Genomic DNA, 17,607 nt, shown 5'->3' with positions numbered 1-17,607 from the left:
GTGGTGGAGCCGGGATTTAAACCCATGACCCCTGACTCCAAAGCCCGTGCTCTTTCCACTGAGCCACGCTGTGCCTTCAGTAAAGCTTTGAAGTTGAGAAGAGTAATTTTCTGTCAGATATGAGGAGGCATGGCATTCCAGGCCACAGACAGGATGTGGGCGAGAGGTCAACCGCAAGATAGGTGAGGTTGAGGTACAGTGAGAAGGTTACAACTAGAGCGGGTGAGTGGGTTGTAGTAGGAGAGTTGTGAGGTGAGGTAGGAGGGGGCAAGGTGATTGAGTGATTTAAAGCCAATGGTGAGAGGTTTCTGTTTGATCCAGAGGTGAATGGGCAACCATGGTCCTGGTAGTTAGAAGGACCTGGATTCTAAATTCTGCTCTGCCACTTGTCTGTCCCCAGTTTTAGAACCCTCCTAAAATCCCCCCCGCCCCTCCAATAAGCTTTGTCTGATTCATTTTCCAATACCCTGAACCACATCACCAGCGTGACTCAGTGGAAAGAGCCCGGGCTTTGGAGTCAGAGGACATGTGTTCAAATCCCAGCTCTGCCAGTTATCAGCTGTGTGACACTTCACTTCTCTGGGCCTCAGTTACCTCACTGGTAAAATGGGGATTAAGGCTGTGAGCCCCTTGTGGGACAACCTGATTGCCATGTAATCTCCCCAGAGCTTAGAACAGTGCTTTGCACTTAATAAGCACTTAATAAATGCCATTATTATTATTATCATCCCTTCAGCCCACTTTAGGATTTATGAACATATTTTCATCCTCAGCATGCAACTTGACTCTAGTGTATTCAATTTAGTTTGACCACTCCAGTTGTTAATATTTTTATGTTTGTATCCTCTTTCAGAGTGTGAGTTCTTTATTCTGTTTTTCCCTAGTACAGTCCACTGCATCAATTTCGTGCTAAATAAATGCTACTGTGGCTATTTACTGAGTACCTATTGTATGCTCAGCACTGTCTGGTGCACTTTTCCGGGGCTTTGGGACAACTGCTTAGTAGAGTGCTCTGCACACAGTAAGCACTCAATAAATATGATCGAATGAATGAATACAGTACAGCAGCATGATGATGATGGCATTTGTTGAGCACTTACTATGTGCAAAGCACTGTTCTAAGTGCTGGGGAGGTAACAAGGTGATCAGGTTGTCCCATAGGGGGCTCACAGTCTTCATACCCATTTTACAGATGAGGTAACTGAGGCACAGAGAAGTTAAGTGACTTGTTCAAAGTCACACAGCTGACAATTGGCAGAGGCAGGATTTGAACCCATGACCTCTGACTCCAAAGCCCGGGCTCTTTCCACTGAGCCACGCTGCCTGGTGGATACAGCATGGTTCCAGGATTCAGAAGGACTTGGTGCCAGGGACTACACTGCTGTGTGACCTTGGGCAAGTCACTTAACTTCTCTCGGCCTCAGTTACCTCAACCATAAAATGGAGATTAAGACTTTGAGCCCCATATGGGACATGGAATGTGTTCAACTTGATTACTTTGTATCCACCCCAGCTCTTAGAACAGTGCCTGGGACATAGTAAGCACTTGCAAATACTGTAAAAAAAATAAAGCTAAAAGGCACAGCCTCTGACCTCAAGGGGCTTGCAGTCTTACAGTGGTTCTCCTGTGCCTCTCTCTGTAGATTTCAAAAGAGGAGCTCAGAATCTGGAATTCCTCGTTTCCCCTCCTAAGGCCCCTCCTTATTTTCTAATTTTCTCTTAACCGTTGGCCAAGCCACCATCTTCCATGCCCACAAACTCCAGGTTTGGTACTGTCTTTGACTCCCCTCTGTCATTTACCTCTCACATTTCTGCCACTTCTAAATCCCGCTAGCTCTTCATCGGTATTTCATGAATTCAGCCTTTTCTCCCTGCCCTTAGAACCAGCGTCCCGGGCCAAGACAAACCACTCACCTCTGGATTACAGTCATGGCCTCCCTACTAGGCTCCCTGCCTCCAGCCTCTCCCCTCTTCCGTCTTCTTTAACACACAACTGCACATGTCATTTTCTGCAGAGCCACATCACTCCCCTTTCCTTCTCTCCAAAAGCATAAAAGTCCTGACCATTGGCTTCAAGACTCTCCAGCATTAGACTTCAACTCCCTCTTTCCTCTCTGCCATCTTCTCCTGCTGGCTCTGGATGCGTGATCTTCTTGCCTCCCAAATTAGCTGCTTAAACCCAGCCCTCCCCCCAGGCCCCAACATCTGGATCCTCCAGGCTATGTCCCATTCATTCCTCACACTTTCACCCCACTAAGAACTCCCTCCCCACTCACTTTTTCCCATCTAGTTCCCTCCCCATTTTCAAAGCCCTTCTCAAAGGCCGCCTCCTCCAGGACGCCCTTCCTGACTAATGCTCTGACTTTCCTCTTCAGGCCACTCCCACGGTCAACTCATCTCTCTTGTGCACTTCTCTCTTTAGGTTCGTGTTTTTCATACTTCTTGTTCTTCTTTGTGTTCACTAGCAGCATGGCATAATGGGTAGAGCATGGGCCTGGGACTCAGAGGGTCAGGGGTTTCAATCCTGGCTCCACCACTTGTCTGCTGTGTGCCCTTGGGCAAGTCATTTTACTTCTCTGTGCCTCAGTTACCTCATCAGTAAAATGGAGATTGAGACCGTGAGCCCCACACAGGACAGGGACTGTGTCCAACCCGATATGCTTGTATCCACCTGCGTGCTTAGTATAGTCCCTGGCACATAGTAAGTGTTTAGCAAATACCGCAGTTATTATTATTACTTTCCTAATCTTTTAACAATCAAGGGAACTTTTGGGAGTTCCTGAAGGACAGAGATCGAACCTCCTGCTTTTCTCCATGTTCCCCAATCCCCAAAGACAGTGCTCGGCATACAGAGGGATACTTGATAAGTCTGATTGATAGTGATGGTGGTGGAGTCTGACTGGGCCATTCCTGGAATGGATTGCTAAGAGTTCCCATGTCCCTTTCTCCTCCAGGGAGCATACTGCGTGCAGAGGACTTGTCTGAATTCCAACCAGAAGTGGTGGCCCCACTGGACTTTGACCTGGGAGACTACACCTTATACACCCCACCTCCGCCAGCCGGAGGGGCCATTCTCAGCTATATCCTCAATGTCCTGAAAGGTAAATGAAGGCAGGGAAAGTTGCAGGTTGCCCTGGGATGGGAACTGGAGTGAGCACGGTTTCCCTCTGGGGGACAAATGGTTCCTCAGAGTCATCCTGAGGGGGAGTCTCATCCTAGGATGAGGCAGCCCTGGGATGGGAACTGGAGTGAGCGTCGTTTCCCTCTGGGGGACAAATGGTTCCTCAGAGTCATCCCGAGGGTGAGTCTCATCCTAGGATGAGGCAGTGAGCCTCATCTGGGACCCCAGGTTGGCACGCGATAAGCCACTGACAGGGTCTTGGCAAGCATCAACCTCCCTACCACCTGGCCGTATCCCAGAAATCCAGCTAAAGGAAAAACAATCAGGCTGCCAACGTGTACTTCCCAAGCGCTTGGTACAGTGCTCTGCACGCAGTAAGCATTCAATAAATACGATTGAATGAATGAATGAATGGTTAGTTTCTTTTCCCTGCCCCATAGCACCTGTATATATGTATATATGTTTGTACATATTTATTACTCTATTTATTTATTTATTTTACTTGTGCATATCTATTCTAATTATTTTATTTTGTTAGTATGTTTGGTTTTGTTCTCTGTCTCCCCCTTTTAGACTGTGAGCCCACTGTTGGGTAGGGACTGTCTCTATATGTTGCCAACTTGTACTTCCCAAGCTCTTAGTACAGTGCTCTGCACACAGTAAGTGCTCAATAAATACGATTGATTGATTGATTGATTGATAGGGAAGCCTTAGAGCCTTGCCTTGGGAACTCTTGAATGCACGCCTTTCCATTGAGTAGAATTAGTGGTGGTGTTATTATCATTGTTACTTGGAAGAATTTGAGTGGGTAGAATGGAAGGTTGATTACTGAGCATGAAACTGCTGAAAAGAGCCAGCTTCATGGCTTCCTGTGGGTCCCTGCTATCAGGATCTGGCCCAGTCAGTGCACCACTGTGGGACATTGTATCCTTGCTCAGAGTAAGTGCTTAATGAATCAATCAATCATATTTATTGAGCACTTGTGTGCAGAGTACTACTAGTCACTTGGGAGAGTAAAATGTAAAAGGGTTGGTAGAATACTAACCAAAATACCAGTACCAAATACCACAGTCATTGTTGGGTGCAGGAGGGCGAGAAGGAACATGCTTAGCTCTAACTCTCCCACCTTGTGAGGCTGTAGGGAATTTCCTCTTTTACTGGGGCTCCCAAGATGCTTCCTAACTCTGAAGGGGGCAGCCAGGGAGACCTGGATTCTAAACCCTTCGGAGAGAATCACCTCCTCTCCTTCCCAAATGCCCCCCAACATGCAATCCCTTCAGGGTCTGGAGAAGGGGAAGGCCCCCCTCCACACTGTGTAGGGCAGGGGCTGGTTTTTCCCTCTGCCGATCCCATCGTCTCCTTCCCCACCTAAGAGTATAACTTCACCAAGGAGTCCGTGGCACAGACCAAAAGGAAAGTGGACACTTACCATCTTATTGCTGAGGTCATGAAGTTTGCCAATGGGCAGAAGTGGAAGCTGTATGACCATCGAAACCCCTCCAACCCCAAGGTGAGCAAATCTGCTATTCTGGCTGGGCCGCTGTGGCCCAGAACGGCCCCAACCCTTCTGGACGGCCCCGGCCTCAAGACTTCCATTCCAAACTCTGGTGTGGCACTTCAGTCTCGGGTTGAAGGAGGTTTGCAGTATTATGCCCTGAGAGATTAAGAGCTCAAAATCTATCCTGGCTCCCAACAGTTGCTCCTAGCCCCCTCCCATTGACTTAGCCTGTGGCTATGGTCGCGATAACTTTCCCACAATATGGCCATCCCTAACCGTGACCCTGTGACCTCTAGAGGCAAGTAAAAGACTGTAAACTGGCCAATTTCTTGGGTTTTCTTTAAACTGCTGAAACCTGGGTTTTCTGGAGGGGAAGGTGAAAGTGGCTAAAGAGGAAGCAAAGCTTTGATTCTCTGAGGTTCCAGTCTGGCTTCCGTCCCTTTCACTCCATAGAAACTGGTTTCTCGAAGGTCACCGATGATCTCCTTGCTAAATCCAATGGCCTTACTCCCTCCTAATCCTCCTCAACCTCTCACATGCTGCTCTAGACCATCCTCTTCTCCTGGAAACATTATCCAAACTTGGCTTCACTGGCACCGTCCTCTCCTGGTTCTCCTCCTATCTTTCTGACTGCTCATTCTCAATCTCTTTTGCAAGCTCCTCCACTGCTTCCCACCCCTTAACTGTAGGAGTCCCTCAAGGCTCAGTTCTGGATTTCCTTCTATTCTCCATCTTTACCCACTCCCTTGGGGAACTCATTCAGTCCCATGGCTTCAAACTACCATTTCTTTGAGGATAATTCCCAAATCTGCATCTCCAGTCTTGATATTTCTCCTGCTCTGCAGTCTCGTATTTCCTCTTGCCTTCAGAACATCGCTTCTTGGGTGTCCTACCAACACCTCAAACAGCATGTATAAAACCAAATGCCTCATCTTCCCACCCAAACCCCGTCCTCTCCATGAATTTCGCATCACTGTAGACAGCACAAACGTCTCACAAGCGCATAACCTTAGCATTATCCTCAACTTATCTCTCATTCAACCCACCTAATCAGTCACTCACCAAATCCTGTCCGTTCAACATTCACATCATTAAATCCACCCTTCCTTTCTATCCAAACTGCACTGACCCAAGAACTTACAGTGCTCCACCTTGACTACATCTGCCTCCTCGCTGACCTCCTTGTCTTCTGTCTCTCCCCACTCCAGTATGTACTTTCACCCTGCTGCCTAGATAATTTTTCTGCAAAACCATTTAGGCCACGTTTCCCCACTCCTCAAGAACCTCCGATGGTTGCCCATCAATCTCTGCATCAAACAGAAACTCCTTACCATTGGCTTTAAAGTACACAATCACCTTGTCCCCTCCTATCTTACCCCTCTGATTTCCTACAGCAATCCAGATGCTCAAGTCACTCCTTTAATGCTAACCTCCACACTGTACCTCGGTCTCATCTATCTCACTGCCAAGCCTCACCTACGTCCTTCCTCTCGCCTGGAACTCTTTCCCCTTCATATCTGACAGACCGCCACTCTCCCCATCTTCAAAACCTTATTAAAATCACATCTCCTCCAAGAATTCTTCCTGGAATGAGCCTTCATTTCCCCTGCTCCTTCTCCCTTCTGCTTGCTCGTGGATTTACACCCTTTATTTGCTTCACGCTCAGCTGCACTCTGCTTACGTACATGCCTGTAATTTATTTCAATGTCTGTCTCCTTTTCTGCACTGCAAGCTCGTTTTTGGGCAGTGAATGTCCCTACCAACTCTGTTATACAATGTACTCTCCCAACTGCTTAGCACAGTGCTCTGCACAAAGTAAATGCTCAATAAATCTGATTGATCAATATTCCTAGGAGGGCAGAACTGTAAGGCCGTGCTTCTCTAGGGGAGGGGCTGTACTTTTAGGGTGTGAGCCTGTGGGAGAAATTTGAGGGTGATTCGCCCATTCTCACTGCACCCCTCCCCGGCCCCCTGTGCCTTGGCAGTTCCATCTTTCATTTTCCTGAGCGGACAGAGGATGTGCCTGAGCACAGACAATGTGGGCTGAAAACAAAGATGGTACCCAGAGTTATTCGGGCCCCATAAGTGGAACTTCCACTCTCAATGCCCTCGGCCACCACCAGACTGAGGGCACCATCGCAGATGTCTTCCTCTTCAGGAGCGCAACCCGGGTGCTCCTGGTGCCCTGCTGTTGTTAGTTGGCTGGCTTGGGACCGTCCTTCTGTCGGCCATTTCCTCCTCACACTCAAGTCAGTGTGCTGCCAAACTAAGCAACAGGGCAGGCAATGGACACCAGAGAGGGAATTGTGCCTCTTGGTCAAAGAAATTTGTGTGTAATAATAATAATAATGGCATTTGTTAAATGCTTACTATGTGCAAAGCACTGTTCTAAGCACTGGAGGGGGTACAAGGTAATCAGGTTGTCCCATGGGGGGGATCACAGGCTTCATCCCCATTTTACAATTGAGGGAACTGAGGCCCGGAGAAGTGAAGTGACTTGTCCAAAGTCACACAGCTGACAATTGGCAGAGCCAGAATTTGAACCCATGACCTCTGACTCCAAAGCCCATGCTCTTTCCACTGAGCCACGCTGCTTCCCCATAATAATAATAATGGCATTTGTTAAATGCTTACTATGTGCAAAGCACTGTTCTAAGCACTGGGCAGGCTACAAGGTGATCAGGTTGTCCCATGTGGGGCTCACAGTCTTCATCCCCATTTTACAGATGAGGGAACTGAGGCACAGAGAAGTGACTTGCCCAAAGTCACATAGCTGACAATTGGCAGAGCCAGGATTAGAACCCATGACATCAGACCCCAAGCCTGTGCTCTTTCCATTGAGGCATACTGCTTCCCCACAACACTGTACTAAGTGCCGGAGGAATTTCAAAAAGAAGTAAAATAATAATAATAATTTTTGTATTTGTTAAGCACTTACTGTGTGCAAAGCACTGTTCTCAGTGCTGGGGAGGGTACAAGGTGATCAGGTTGTCCCATGTAGGGCTCACAATCTTCATCCCCATTTTACAGATGAGGTAACTGAGGCCCAGAGAAGTAAAAGAGAAGTAAAAATCAATAAATACGATTGAATGAATAAAAGGCAGTGCAGTCCCTGGCCTCTAGGCACTGAGCGATTCGGCCAGGTGATATCTTACCCCCAACTTCCTCCTCCCCGCTGGCCTCACGAGGTTCCTCTCTCATCAAGCTAGCTCTCTTCCTCCCTTCAAGGCCCTGCTGAGAGCTCACCTCCTCCAGGAGGCCTTCCCAGACTGAGCCCCTTCCTTCCTCTCCCCCTCGTCCCCCTCTACTCCCCCCCATCTTACCTCCTTCCCTTCCCCACAGCACCTGTATATATGTATATATGTTTGTACATATTTATTACTCTATTTATTTATTTATTTTATTTGTGCATATCTATTCTATTTATTTTATTTTGTTAGAATGTTTGGTTTTGTTCTCTGTCTCCCCCTTTTAGACTGTGAGCCCACTGTTGGGTAGGGACTGTCTCTATATGTTGCCAATTTGTACTTCCCAAGTGCTTAGTACAGTGCTCTGCACATAGTGAGCGCTCAATAAATACGATTGATGATGATGATGCTGATGATCATGGTTGCTTCGGGCTTTAGGTCTTTCAGGATCTGCTGTCCTACTCCTTGGCTCAACAAACCAAGGAGAGCATCGACTACTGGGGTAACCACACGCTGGATAAATACAGTTCCATCCCGCACGGGAGCGAGAGCCCCGGAACCAGCCACGTGTCTGTCATCTCTGCCGACGGCAGTGCCGTGTCTGTCACCAGCACCATCAACGTGCCGTGAGTACGCATCCCCTTCTGCACCCGACCTTATTCCCTTAGACTTTCTGGGCCTTGGGGCCCCCGGGCCTCAGTCTACCTGAAGCAGGTAGAAGCAGTGTGGCTCGGTGGAAAGAGCCCGGGCTTTGGAGTCAGAGGTCATGGGTTCAAATCCCAGCTTGGCCAAATGTCAGCTGTGTGACTTTGGGCAAGTCACTTCACTTCTCTGGGCCTCAGATACCTCATCTGTAAAATGAGGATGAAGACTGTGAGCCCCCCGTGGGACAACCTGATCACCTTGTAACCTCCCCAGCACTTAGAACAGTGCTTTGCACATAGTAAGTGCTTAATAAATGCCATTATTACCTGTAGCCCGGGAGTCAGAAGGACATGGGTTCTAATCCCAGTTCTGCTACTTGTCTGCTCTCTGACCTTGGGCAAGTCGCTTCACTTCTCTGGGCCTCAGTTCCCTCTTCTGTAAAATGGGAATTTAGATTGTGAGCCCCAAGAAGTACAGAAACTGTGCCCAACTCAATTTGTCTGTATCTACCCCAGCACTCAGTACAGTGCCTGGCACATAGTAAGCACTTAATAAACACCACAATTACTACTACTGTGTAGTACAGAAGTACAGAAGCAGCGTGGTTCAGTGGAAAGAGCATGGACTTTGGAGTCAGAGGTCATGGGTTCTAATTCTGGCTCCGCCACTTGTCAGCTGTGTGACTTTGGGCAAGTCACTTAACTTCTCTAGGCCTCAGTTACCTCATCTGTAAAATGGGGATTAAGACTGTGAGCCAGCCCCCCGTGGGACAACCTGATCACCTTGTAACCTCCCCAGCACTTAAACAGTGCTTTGCACATAGTAAGCACTTAATAAATGACATTATTATTATTATTATTATTATTATTATTACTGTTATTATTACCTGTCCGAACATCCCCCAACTCTCCTGGGGCTGCAGCATTTCTGTCTTTGAAGGAACCCGCGGAAGAAATTGATGATGAGGATGGTATTTATTAAGCGCTTACTATGTACCAGTCACTCTACTTGGGGCTGGGGTGGATACAAGCAAATCAAGTTAGACACAATCCCTGCCCCATGTAGAGCTCACAGTCCCAATCTCATCCCCATTTTCAGATGAGGTAACTGAGGCTCAGAGAAATGAAGTGACTTGCCCAAGGTCACACAGCAGAGAAGCCCCTTCTAGACTGTAAGCCCGTTGTTGGGTAGGGACCATCTCTATATGTTGCCGACTTTCATTCATTCAATCGTATTTATTGAGCACTTACTGTGCGCAGAGCACTGTACTAAGTGCTTGGGAAGTACAAGTTGGCAACATGGTCTAGTGGACAGAGGACCTGGGTTGTAATTCCACCTTCGTGGAATAGAGACAGTCCCTACCCAACAACGGGCTCACAGTCTAGAAGGGGGAGACAGACAACAAAACAAAACATGTGGACAGGTGTCAAGTTGTCAGAACAAATAGAATTAAAGCTAAATGCACATCATTAACAAAATAAATAGAATAATCAATATGTACAAGTAAAATAGAGTAATAAATCTGTATAAAAGTATATACAGGTGCTTTGGGGAGGGGAAGGAGGTGTGGTGGGGGGATGGGGAGGAAGATAGGAAAAGGGGGCTCAGTCTGGGAAGGCCTCTTGGAGGAGGTGAACTCTCAGTAGGGCTTTGAAGGGAGGAAGAGAGCTAGCTTGGCGGATGTGTGGAAGGAGGGCATTCCAGGCCAGGGGGAGGACGTGGGCCAGGGGTTGACGGTGGGACAGATGAGAATGAGGTACAGTGAGGACTTATACTTCCCAAGTGCTTAGTACAGTGCTCTGCACACAATAAATACTCAATAAATATGATTGGATGAATGAATGAAAATGGTGAAGCCAGGAATAGAACTTCACCATGCTGCTTCTCATAAACTGCTGTTGACTGGGGCTGTAGATCAAGGAGTGTTCACTTTGGTGTCTCAGGTGGTTTTCCATGTTCCTGGAATTGTGGAAATAGCATCAGTTCCTGCCCTTCTCCAGGGAACGGCACTCCCCCCCCCCCACTCCAACCCCATCCCCGGCTTCGTTGTCTCCCCCTTCCTCTTCTGCCCCTCTTTGCTCAGGGTGGGTCACGTTAGAGTGGGTTGATCAGCCTCATCTGACATACTCTCATCCGACCTCTGGTTTCGGGAGGTTCCAGTGGGGGACCCCGGCTGCCCCCGTTCCCTGCTAAGCAGTTCCCATGCCTCCTGCTTTCTCTCCTCTCAGGTTTGGCTCCAGGGTGTATTCTCCAAGGACCGGCATCATTTTGAACAATGAGATTTGGGACTTCTGCAACTGGTCCCTAGACCTGAAAAAGAAAGTGGTTCCAGGTAAGCCCCATTGAGAAGAAATCAATCAATCCATGGTATTTATTGAGCACTTACTATGTGAAGAGCACTGTACTAAGCATGGGGGCTCACAATGCACTTACAGTCTAGAGGGGAGCAGGTGGCAGCCCCCTTTTCCAATCGCAGCTTCCCTCAAGCTGCCCAGAAGTTTCTTTGACAAGACTGTAGCTCCGTTGGGGAGAGAGACTGTGTCTGACCTGATTAGAGAAGCAGCGTGGCTCAGTGGAAAGAGCACAGGCTTTGGAGTCAGAGGTCATGGGTTCAAATCCAGGCTCCGCCAGTTGTCAGCTGTGTGACTTTGGGCAAGTCACTTAACTTCTCTGTGCCTCAGTTACCTCATCTGTAAAATGGGGATTAAGACTGTGAGCCCCCGTGGGACAATCTGATCACCTTGTAACCTCCCCAGAGCTTAGAACAGTGCTTTGCACATAGTAAGCACTTAATAAATGACATTATTATTATTATTAAATTGTATCTACTCCAGCCCTTAGAACAGTGTTTGACACACAATAAGTGCTTAACCTACCATAAAACAACAACAACAACATCAAAAAATGGTCAAAGGGCTGGGCCTGAAAGACCCTGGGATTTATCCTGGACCCACAACTGGAACCTCCAGATTTGATGGCAGTCAAACAAACGGGGGAAAGAAAGATTTACGAGAAGCAGCGTGGCTAAGAGGAAAAGAGCACAGGCTTGGGAGTCAGAGGTCATGGGTTCTAATCCTGGCTCCGCCACTTGTCAGCTGTGTGACTTTGGGCAAGTCACTTCTCTTCTCTGTGCCTCAGTTCCCTCATCTGTAAAATGGGGATTAAGGCTGTGAGCCCCATGTGGGATAGCCTGATTACCTTGTATCTACCCCAGCACTTAGAACAGTGCTTGGCACATAGTAAGCACTTAATACCACCATTATTAGTATTATTATTATTTACGAGGCAATGGGCAGTAGGGGGTTGAAACTGAGTTATTTGTCCATGTGTTGCAGGGGAGAGACCACCATCCTCTATGGTGCCTTCCATTCTAATCTCCAGAGACAAGAAATCCAAGCTGGTGATTGGTGGAGCTGGGGGAGAGTTGATCATTCCTTCCATGGCCCTGGTAAGCTTTTTTGGCTACAGGAGACATCTCTGACTTCTTCTCCTTAGGACTTTGGGCCACTGGGCCACTTGGCCAGGAGGTCCAGTGCAGTGGGCGAGGGCATAAGGCAGACGGAGCACCAGGAAAACGATAAGTGTCGGGTCACCTATCTCCAGTTGAATTATTTTGAAGTGGGAACTTTTATTTGGGGTCCTTTTAATGCCAAGCTGAGCCATGGGGAGTCCATGCTGCTGTGAGCCCAAATCAGAGCCATTTCCTCAGTGCCCCCCGAGACAATGACTGGGCACGACTGCAGTTGTGGCATGTGGCCAGTCGGGCACCGGAGTGAGACACTGGGGGTCTGATTTATTTATTTATTTATTTATTTATTTGTTTGTTTGTTTGTTTTACTTGTACATATCTATTCTATTTATTTTATTTTGTTAGTATGTTTGGTTTTGTTCTCTGTCTCCCCCTTTTAGACTGTGAGCCCACTGTTGGGTAGGGACTGTCTCTATATGTTGCCAACTTGTACTTCCCAAGTGCTTAGCACAGTGCTCTGCACACAGTAAGCGCTCAATAAATACGATTGATGGTGATGATGATGATGAAAGCCCTGGGGGGTGGGCTAAGGGCTGCGGGGGACAGCCGGCCCACATTCCTACCACTCCCGCTCTCCTGCCCAGCTTGGTGATCTGTGGTATCCCCCTCCAATACCCGGGCTGTGGGGCGAGCCAGGGTCTCGTCCCCGAGGATGGAAATCCTTGCTCTACACCTTGCTCCTCCCCAATGCCACCTGCTTGGTCTCCTCAAACAGCCAGGCCTTCGCCAGCCCCCTCCCCATTATCCCTGCTGCAGTACATAATGATGGTATTTGTTAAGCACTTACTATGTGCAAAGCACTGTTCTAAGCACTGGGGAGGTTACAAGGTGATCAGGTTGTCCCACGGGGGGCTCACAGTTTGAATCCCCATTTTACAGATGTGGTAACTGAGGCACAGAGAAGTTAAGTGACTTGCCCAAAGTCACACAGCTGACAGTTGGAGGAGCAGGGATTTGAACCCATGACCTCTGACTCCAAAGCCCGGGCTCTTTCCACTGAGCAATGTCTGGCCATCCCTTGAATAGGAAACAGGGAAACCTCCCAGGATTTCTAATCCACTCCTTTCACTGTTCCCTGCTCTATTTGCCTGCCCAGGCCCCGGTCACCTTCATCCCAACAGGGACCGCAGCAGTGATTCCAAAGGGAAGTTAGGTGAAATTGGGAGAGGTGATGGGGCATGGAGGAGAAGTTGCCAGAGAGAGGTGGGAGACGGTGGCTCAGAGCCTGGGGGCTAGCAGAGGGAAGCCAGCCAGGGCTGCTTTGACTGGGCATTGGTCAGTTTTAAGAACACTGTTCTCTCCAAAGAAAGTTGCACCAGGGAGGGAAAGAAGGAAAGTCCTGTCAGCCCCAGGTCTGACCCTAGGTCTGTCCCCAGGGCCTCTCTAACTGCTCCCTTTCTCTGCGCAGGCCATCATGAACAAACTTTGGTTCGGCTATGACCTGAAGAACGCCATCAAAGAACCCATCTTCCATGTCAACGCAGAGGCTAAAATTGAATTTGAGAAAAATTTCAGCAAAGTAAGACCCTTCCCACATCACCCCACTTCCCACTCAACCTGGGAAAGAGCCACACAGACAAAAGCCCACTGACTCTGACCCACATTTCCTCAAAACATTTTAGTGACAATATATTATGGGTCGGACCCCCGACCCTGAGAGAAAAGCACATGGGAGGAGTTTACACTTAGGAGCCATTTTTTCCTGGATCTCTTGGGTGCCCGCATAGGCCACGGATTCATCTCAGGATCAGAGATCAATCGCCCCAGCACTGATCAAGTGAAATGCCACATGGGTGATTTAGCCTTCTTAAGCCATGGGGGCAGGCCCTGTTGACTGGGTCGTGCTGATCTGCCACTGCCCCTCTCTGTTTCTAGGTCATCCTTATTTCAGAGTCAGAATGCACACACCTCACCACTGCCAGGATTTTGCCCAACTCCCACAAGTCCTCAGACCCAGAAAGAGGGGCTGCATTCCCCCCCTGGACAAATCCTTCTCAGGAGCTCGCGGTGGGCAGGGAGGAGGTGTGTGACCTTGATTTGCCCCTGAGGGCTCCTAAGATGATTGCCCAGTGCTCTAAGGCCAGGCCCCTTCCCAACAACAGCAGGTGTGGGACAAACCCTGAGGTTGACCTTCATGCCAGGGTGTTTTCTTTCCCTCTGCTTTGCACAGGAGATTGAGGACGGACTCCGGGACAGAGGCCACCAGGTGCAAAGCAAGGAACTCTTTCTGAACGTGGTGCAAGCTATTTACCAGGAAGGAGAATGCCTCTACGCTGAGTCTGATAAAAGGAAGTTGGGGGAAGCTTCGGGGTACTAACCCCAGAGACCCCCAGGAATGAGCAAACCCAATGGCAAAAGCGATTCTGGTCTCCCCTGACCACCAGGGCCAACCTGGAATGACTGCTTACCCCTGCCCTCCCCTAAAAACTTGGATGTCTCACTTCAGAGGAAGAACCTCGCTCAGATGTGGGCTGTTCTGCCCCAGCACCCCTGTTTTCACCCTTGCAGAGCTCAAGCAGGAAGAGGGTAGAAGGCTTTGGGGGGGCCCAAGGGACTCCTCCATGTTTTTTCCACACCTTGGTCTTTATCCAAGGGATACGAAGCTAACGAGAGAGAGAGAGAGAGAGAGAGAGAGAGAGAGAGAGAGAGAGAGAGAGAGAGAGAGAGAGAGAGAGAGAGAGAGAGAGAGAGAGAGAGAGAGAGAGAGAGAGAGAGAGAAAGCCCACCTACCCCCATCCAGAGCTGAGCCTGGCTTGATTTCTGGAGGGAGGCGAGAGGAGATTGGGGAGCCGACCAGCTTGGAGTTCTCCCTGTGGCCCAGGGCCAGTGAAGTGATTCTGGCTATGTGTCCTCGCACTTGCCATGATCACCCCCATAAAATAAAAGCCCTGAAGTGGAAGGAGGGAAGGAGGGTGGGAGGAATGGAGGCCCCAGCCTGAGCCCATCAGCTTGGACAAGATGTCCCTAGGCGGGGGTTCCACAGCAAGGAGCAGGTCCTCAGGCTACCTGGAGCCTCACCATAGCCCTGGCCTGGGAGGGATAAGGCCAGGAGTTTGAATCTCAGGAAATGGGAGAGTGGGAACCCCTTGCTGCTCTTTGAAGGCATCTCCCAAACACCTCCAAGAGCTTTGGGGTATTTGGGAGAACTTCCTGTTTCTCAGAAGCCCGCTGCAGGGCTGGGAGGTAGAGAGGGAACGACAGTGCAGATCTGAAAATAGGAGGCAACAGGGAGGTGAGATACTCCAGCAGAGTGGGGAGACCTCAGATTCCTTGGGACACTGAGCTGGTGGATGAGGGGTGAACGGGAAGCTCCTGGGGGAAATTAACAGCAGGGTCAGGGGTTCATTATCCAAGCCAAACCTGTGAAAGTTTCAGATTTCAATAAATTTACACCGTTAACACTGTGAGACTGACCCCGGACACTGGTTGCATTTGGCCTGAGAGAACATTCTCTGAAGGTAAACACAGCTGCAGGACTGGGACAGGCTCCCACTGGACAAAGGCCAATCCCTGAGTGGGGTCAGGGCACAAAATGGTGGCAAGAAAAGGCCCATTCAGGAAGACATGAGACATGGAATCTGTCCTTGCTACTGGTTCTCTTTGGGTCACTGCTTCTTGGGGCTCTACTTCTCAATCTAATAAGAAACTCCCATTCTCTCCAACCTCTCCCCTTTCTCTCCTCAAGAACTGCTGAGAGAATATATAGGAGGAAAAGGGAAGATGGTACTCTGGGCTCAGATACAAGTTCTAGGGAGTATCAAGTCCTGTGCCCATGACGTGGAAGCCAACGGGGAGGCCTCAATTGATTCATCAACGAAAACTAGTAATGGACATCACTCACACTTCAACCAAAAGGTCTTGTCGGCTGAGAAGAGTCTCCCGAGAAGCCAATAAATCCTACCCTTGATGTCACAAGATTCACAATTAAGGCACTCCATCAGCAGTGAACAAGGGGAAAAGGCTAGACCCAAAGACCCGTATTGCAATTACTCTTCAAAGCCCCAGAAAGACCTTTCCTTCCCACTCTCTGGCACATCAGGAAGGCAAACCCCTTCATCTACAGGCTTACCCATAGTTCATCTGTCGGAATGGGTTGGAGGAGCAGCGAGGCCGCATGGCAGTTGAATCCTAGCAATTTGTCTCTGTCCTGTCCTCAGTGGGCACTTTACCTCTGGGACTCAGTTTTCCCTTCTGCAAAATCAGGAAGGCCTGTAACACCTAAACCCCAGGCGGGTTGGGGAAGCTGGATAAGGGAGAAGGATCCAGAAAGGAACCCCATGTGACATGTCCAAGTCAGCTCCTCTGTGGTGATTCAATTCAGAGAAGCAGAGTGACTCAGTGGAAAGAGCACGAGCTCTGTACTCAGAAGTCATGGGTTCGAATTCTGGCTCCGCCACGTCTGCTGTGTGACCTTGGGCAAGTCACTTAACTTCTCGGAGCCTCAGTTACCTCATCAGTAAAATGGGGATGATGACTGTGAGCCCCACGTGGGACAACCTTATCACCTTGTATCCCCCCAGCACTTAGAACAGTGCTTTGCACATAGTTAGCGCTTAACAAATGCCATCATTATCATCATTATTATTATTATTCAATGCATTCAATCCCATGAAGGAGCTTCCTCCTTGGGGCAGCTATTGAAACTCACATCTTTACCTCGGCTTTTACCTGCAGAGATGGCAAAGCTGGCCTAGGCTGAAAGGCCTGCTTTGATTCAATGCTCCGGGGATTTCCAGCACTTAGAACAGTGCTTTGCACCTAGTAAGTGCTTCATAAATGCCATTATTATTTTTATTATTATTATTATTATTATTATTATTATCATTAACCAGCAAGACCGAGCGGACAGAGCACAGGCCCAGGAGTCAGAGTCTTTGGGTTCTAATCCCAGATCTGCCACTTGCCTGTTGCGTGAGACCTTGAGCAGGTCTCAACTTCTCTGTGCCACGGATTTTTCAACTGAAAAATGGGAAATCAATGCTTGTTTTCCCTCCTGCTTATACTGTGAGCCCCATGTTAGACAGGGACTGTATCTAGCCTGATTAACTTATATCCACTCCAGGGTTCAACATGCAATAAGCACTTAAATACCAGAAACAGTAAGCTGTTAATAAATACTATTATGGCTACAACTTCTATAACTGTATCTAACAGTTTATATGTTATATTGCATCAGCCACAGCATTCAGTATAGTGCTTGGTCCATGGTAAGCAGTTAATGACAACCACTATTATTCCTGTGCTTATTAAGCACTCAAATCACTGCTTCGCCGCTCGGCTCCGCACGGTTGCTTTGGCCAGTGCCGATTCACAAGGTGGGCACCGGGGCAGTCCTTGGAGCCATCTGGGCAGGCCAGGGAGTGTTATGTCACCACTGCATGGCCTGGCTGGCAAGAACAAGGTCCGTTATTCCCCTCACCATCTTCTTTGGCCCAGCTCCCATTTGTTAGAGAGCACTGACAAAGCCGGGGCTGGGAAATGACGCCCCAGCAAGATGGTGGACAGTAGCATCGGCGGTTTTCAAACCTGAAGAAGTGAGTGAACACTCCCTAGAGTGGCGGAGTCAAACCTCCGGGGGCCCAGGGCCTCCTGCTTCAGGGCTCAGGAATGGGGGGCGGTCACCAGG

The 17,607-nt window shown here is 48.9% G+C and overlaps 1 protein-coding gene across 1 annotated transcript in view; it reads left to right on the top strand.

Moving 5' to 3' along the window:
- GGT5 (gamma-glutamyltransferase 5) overlaps window positions 1–14,636 on the top strand; it is a 66,202-nt gene extending 51,566 nt beyond the window's left edge. The window contains 7 exon segments of the mRNA XM_038763563.1: window positions 2,955–3,101; window positions 4,495–4,631; window positions 8,246–8,433; window positions 10,681–10,784; window positions 11,788–11,900; window positions 13,390–13,500; window positions 14,152–14,636. Of these exon segments, the coding sequence (XP_038619491.1) occupies window positions 2,955–3,101; window positions 4,495–4,631; window positions 8,246–8,433; window positions 10,681–10,784; window positions 11,788–11,900; window positions 13,390–13,500; window positions 14,152–14,298 (947 nt within the window). The 3' untranslated portion in view covers window positions 14,299–14,636.
- The last annotated feature ends 2,971 nt before the right edge of the window (window positions 14,637–17,607 follow it).

This window comes from Tachyglossus aculeatus, chromosome 21 (genome assembly GCF_015852505.1).
Source record: "Tachyglossus aculeatus isolate mTacAcu1 chromosome 21, mTacAcu1.pri, whole genome shotgun sequence".
Lineage (NCBI taxonomy): Eukaryota > Metazoa > Chordata > Mammalia > Monotremata > Tachyglossidae > Tachyglossus > Tachyglossus aculeatus.
The sequence above is the reverse complement of the archived record's forward strand: the minus strand, read 5'-3'. Positions and strand labels throughout refer to the sequence as shown.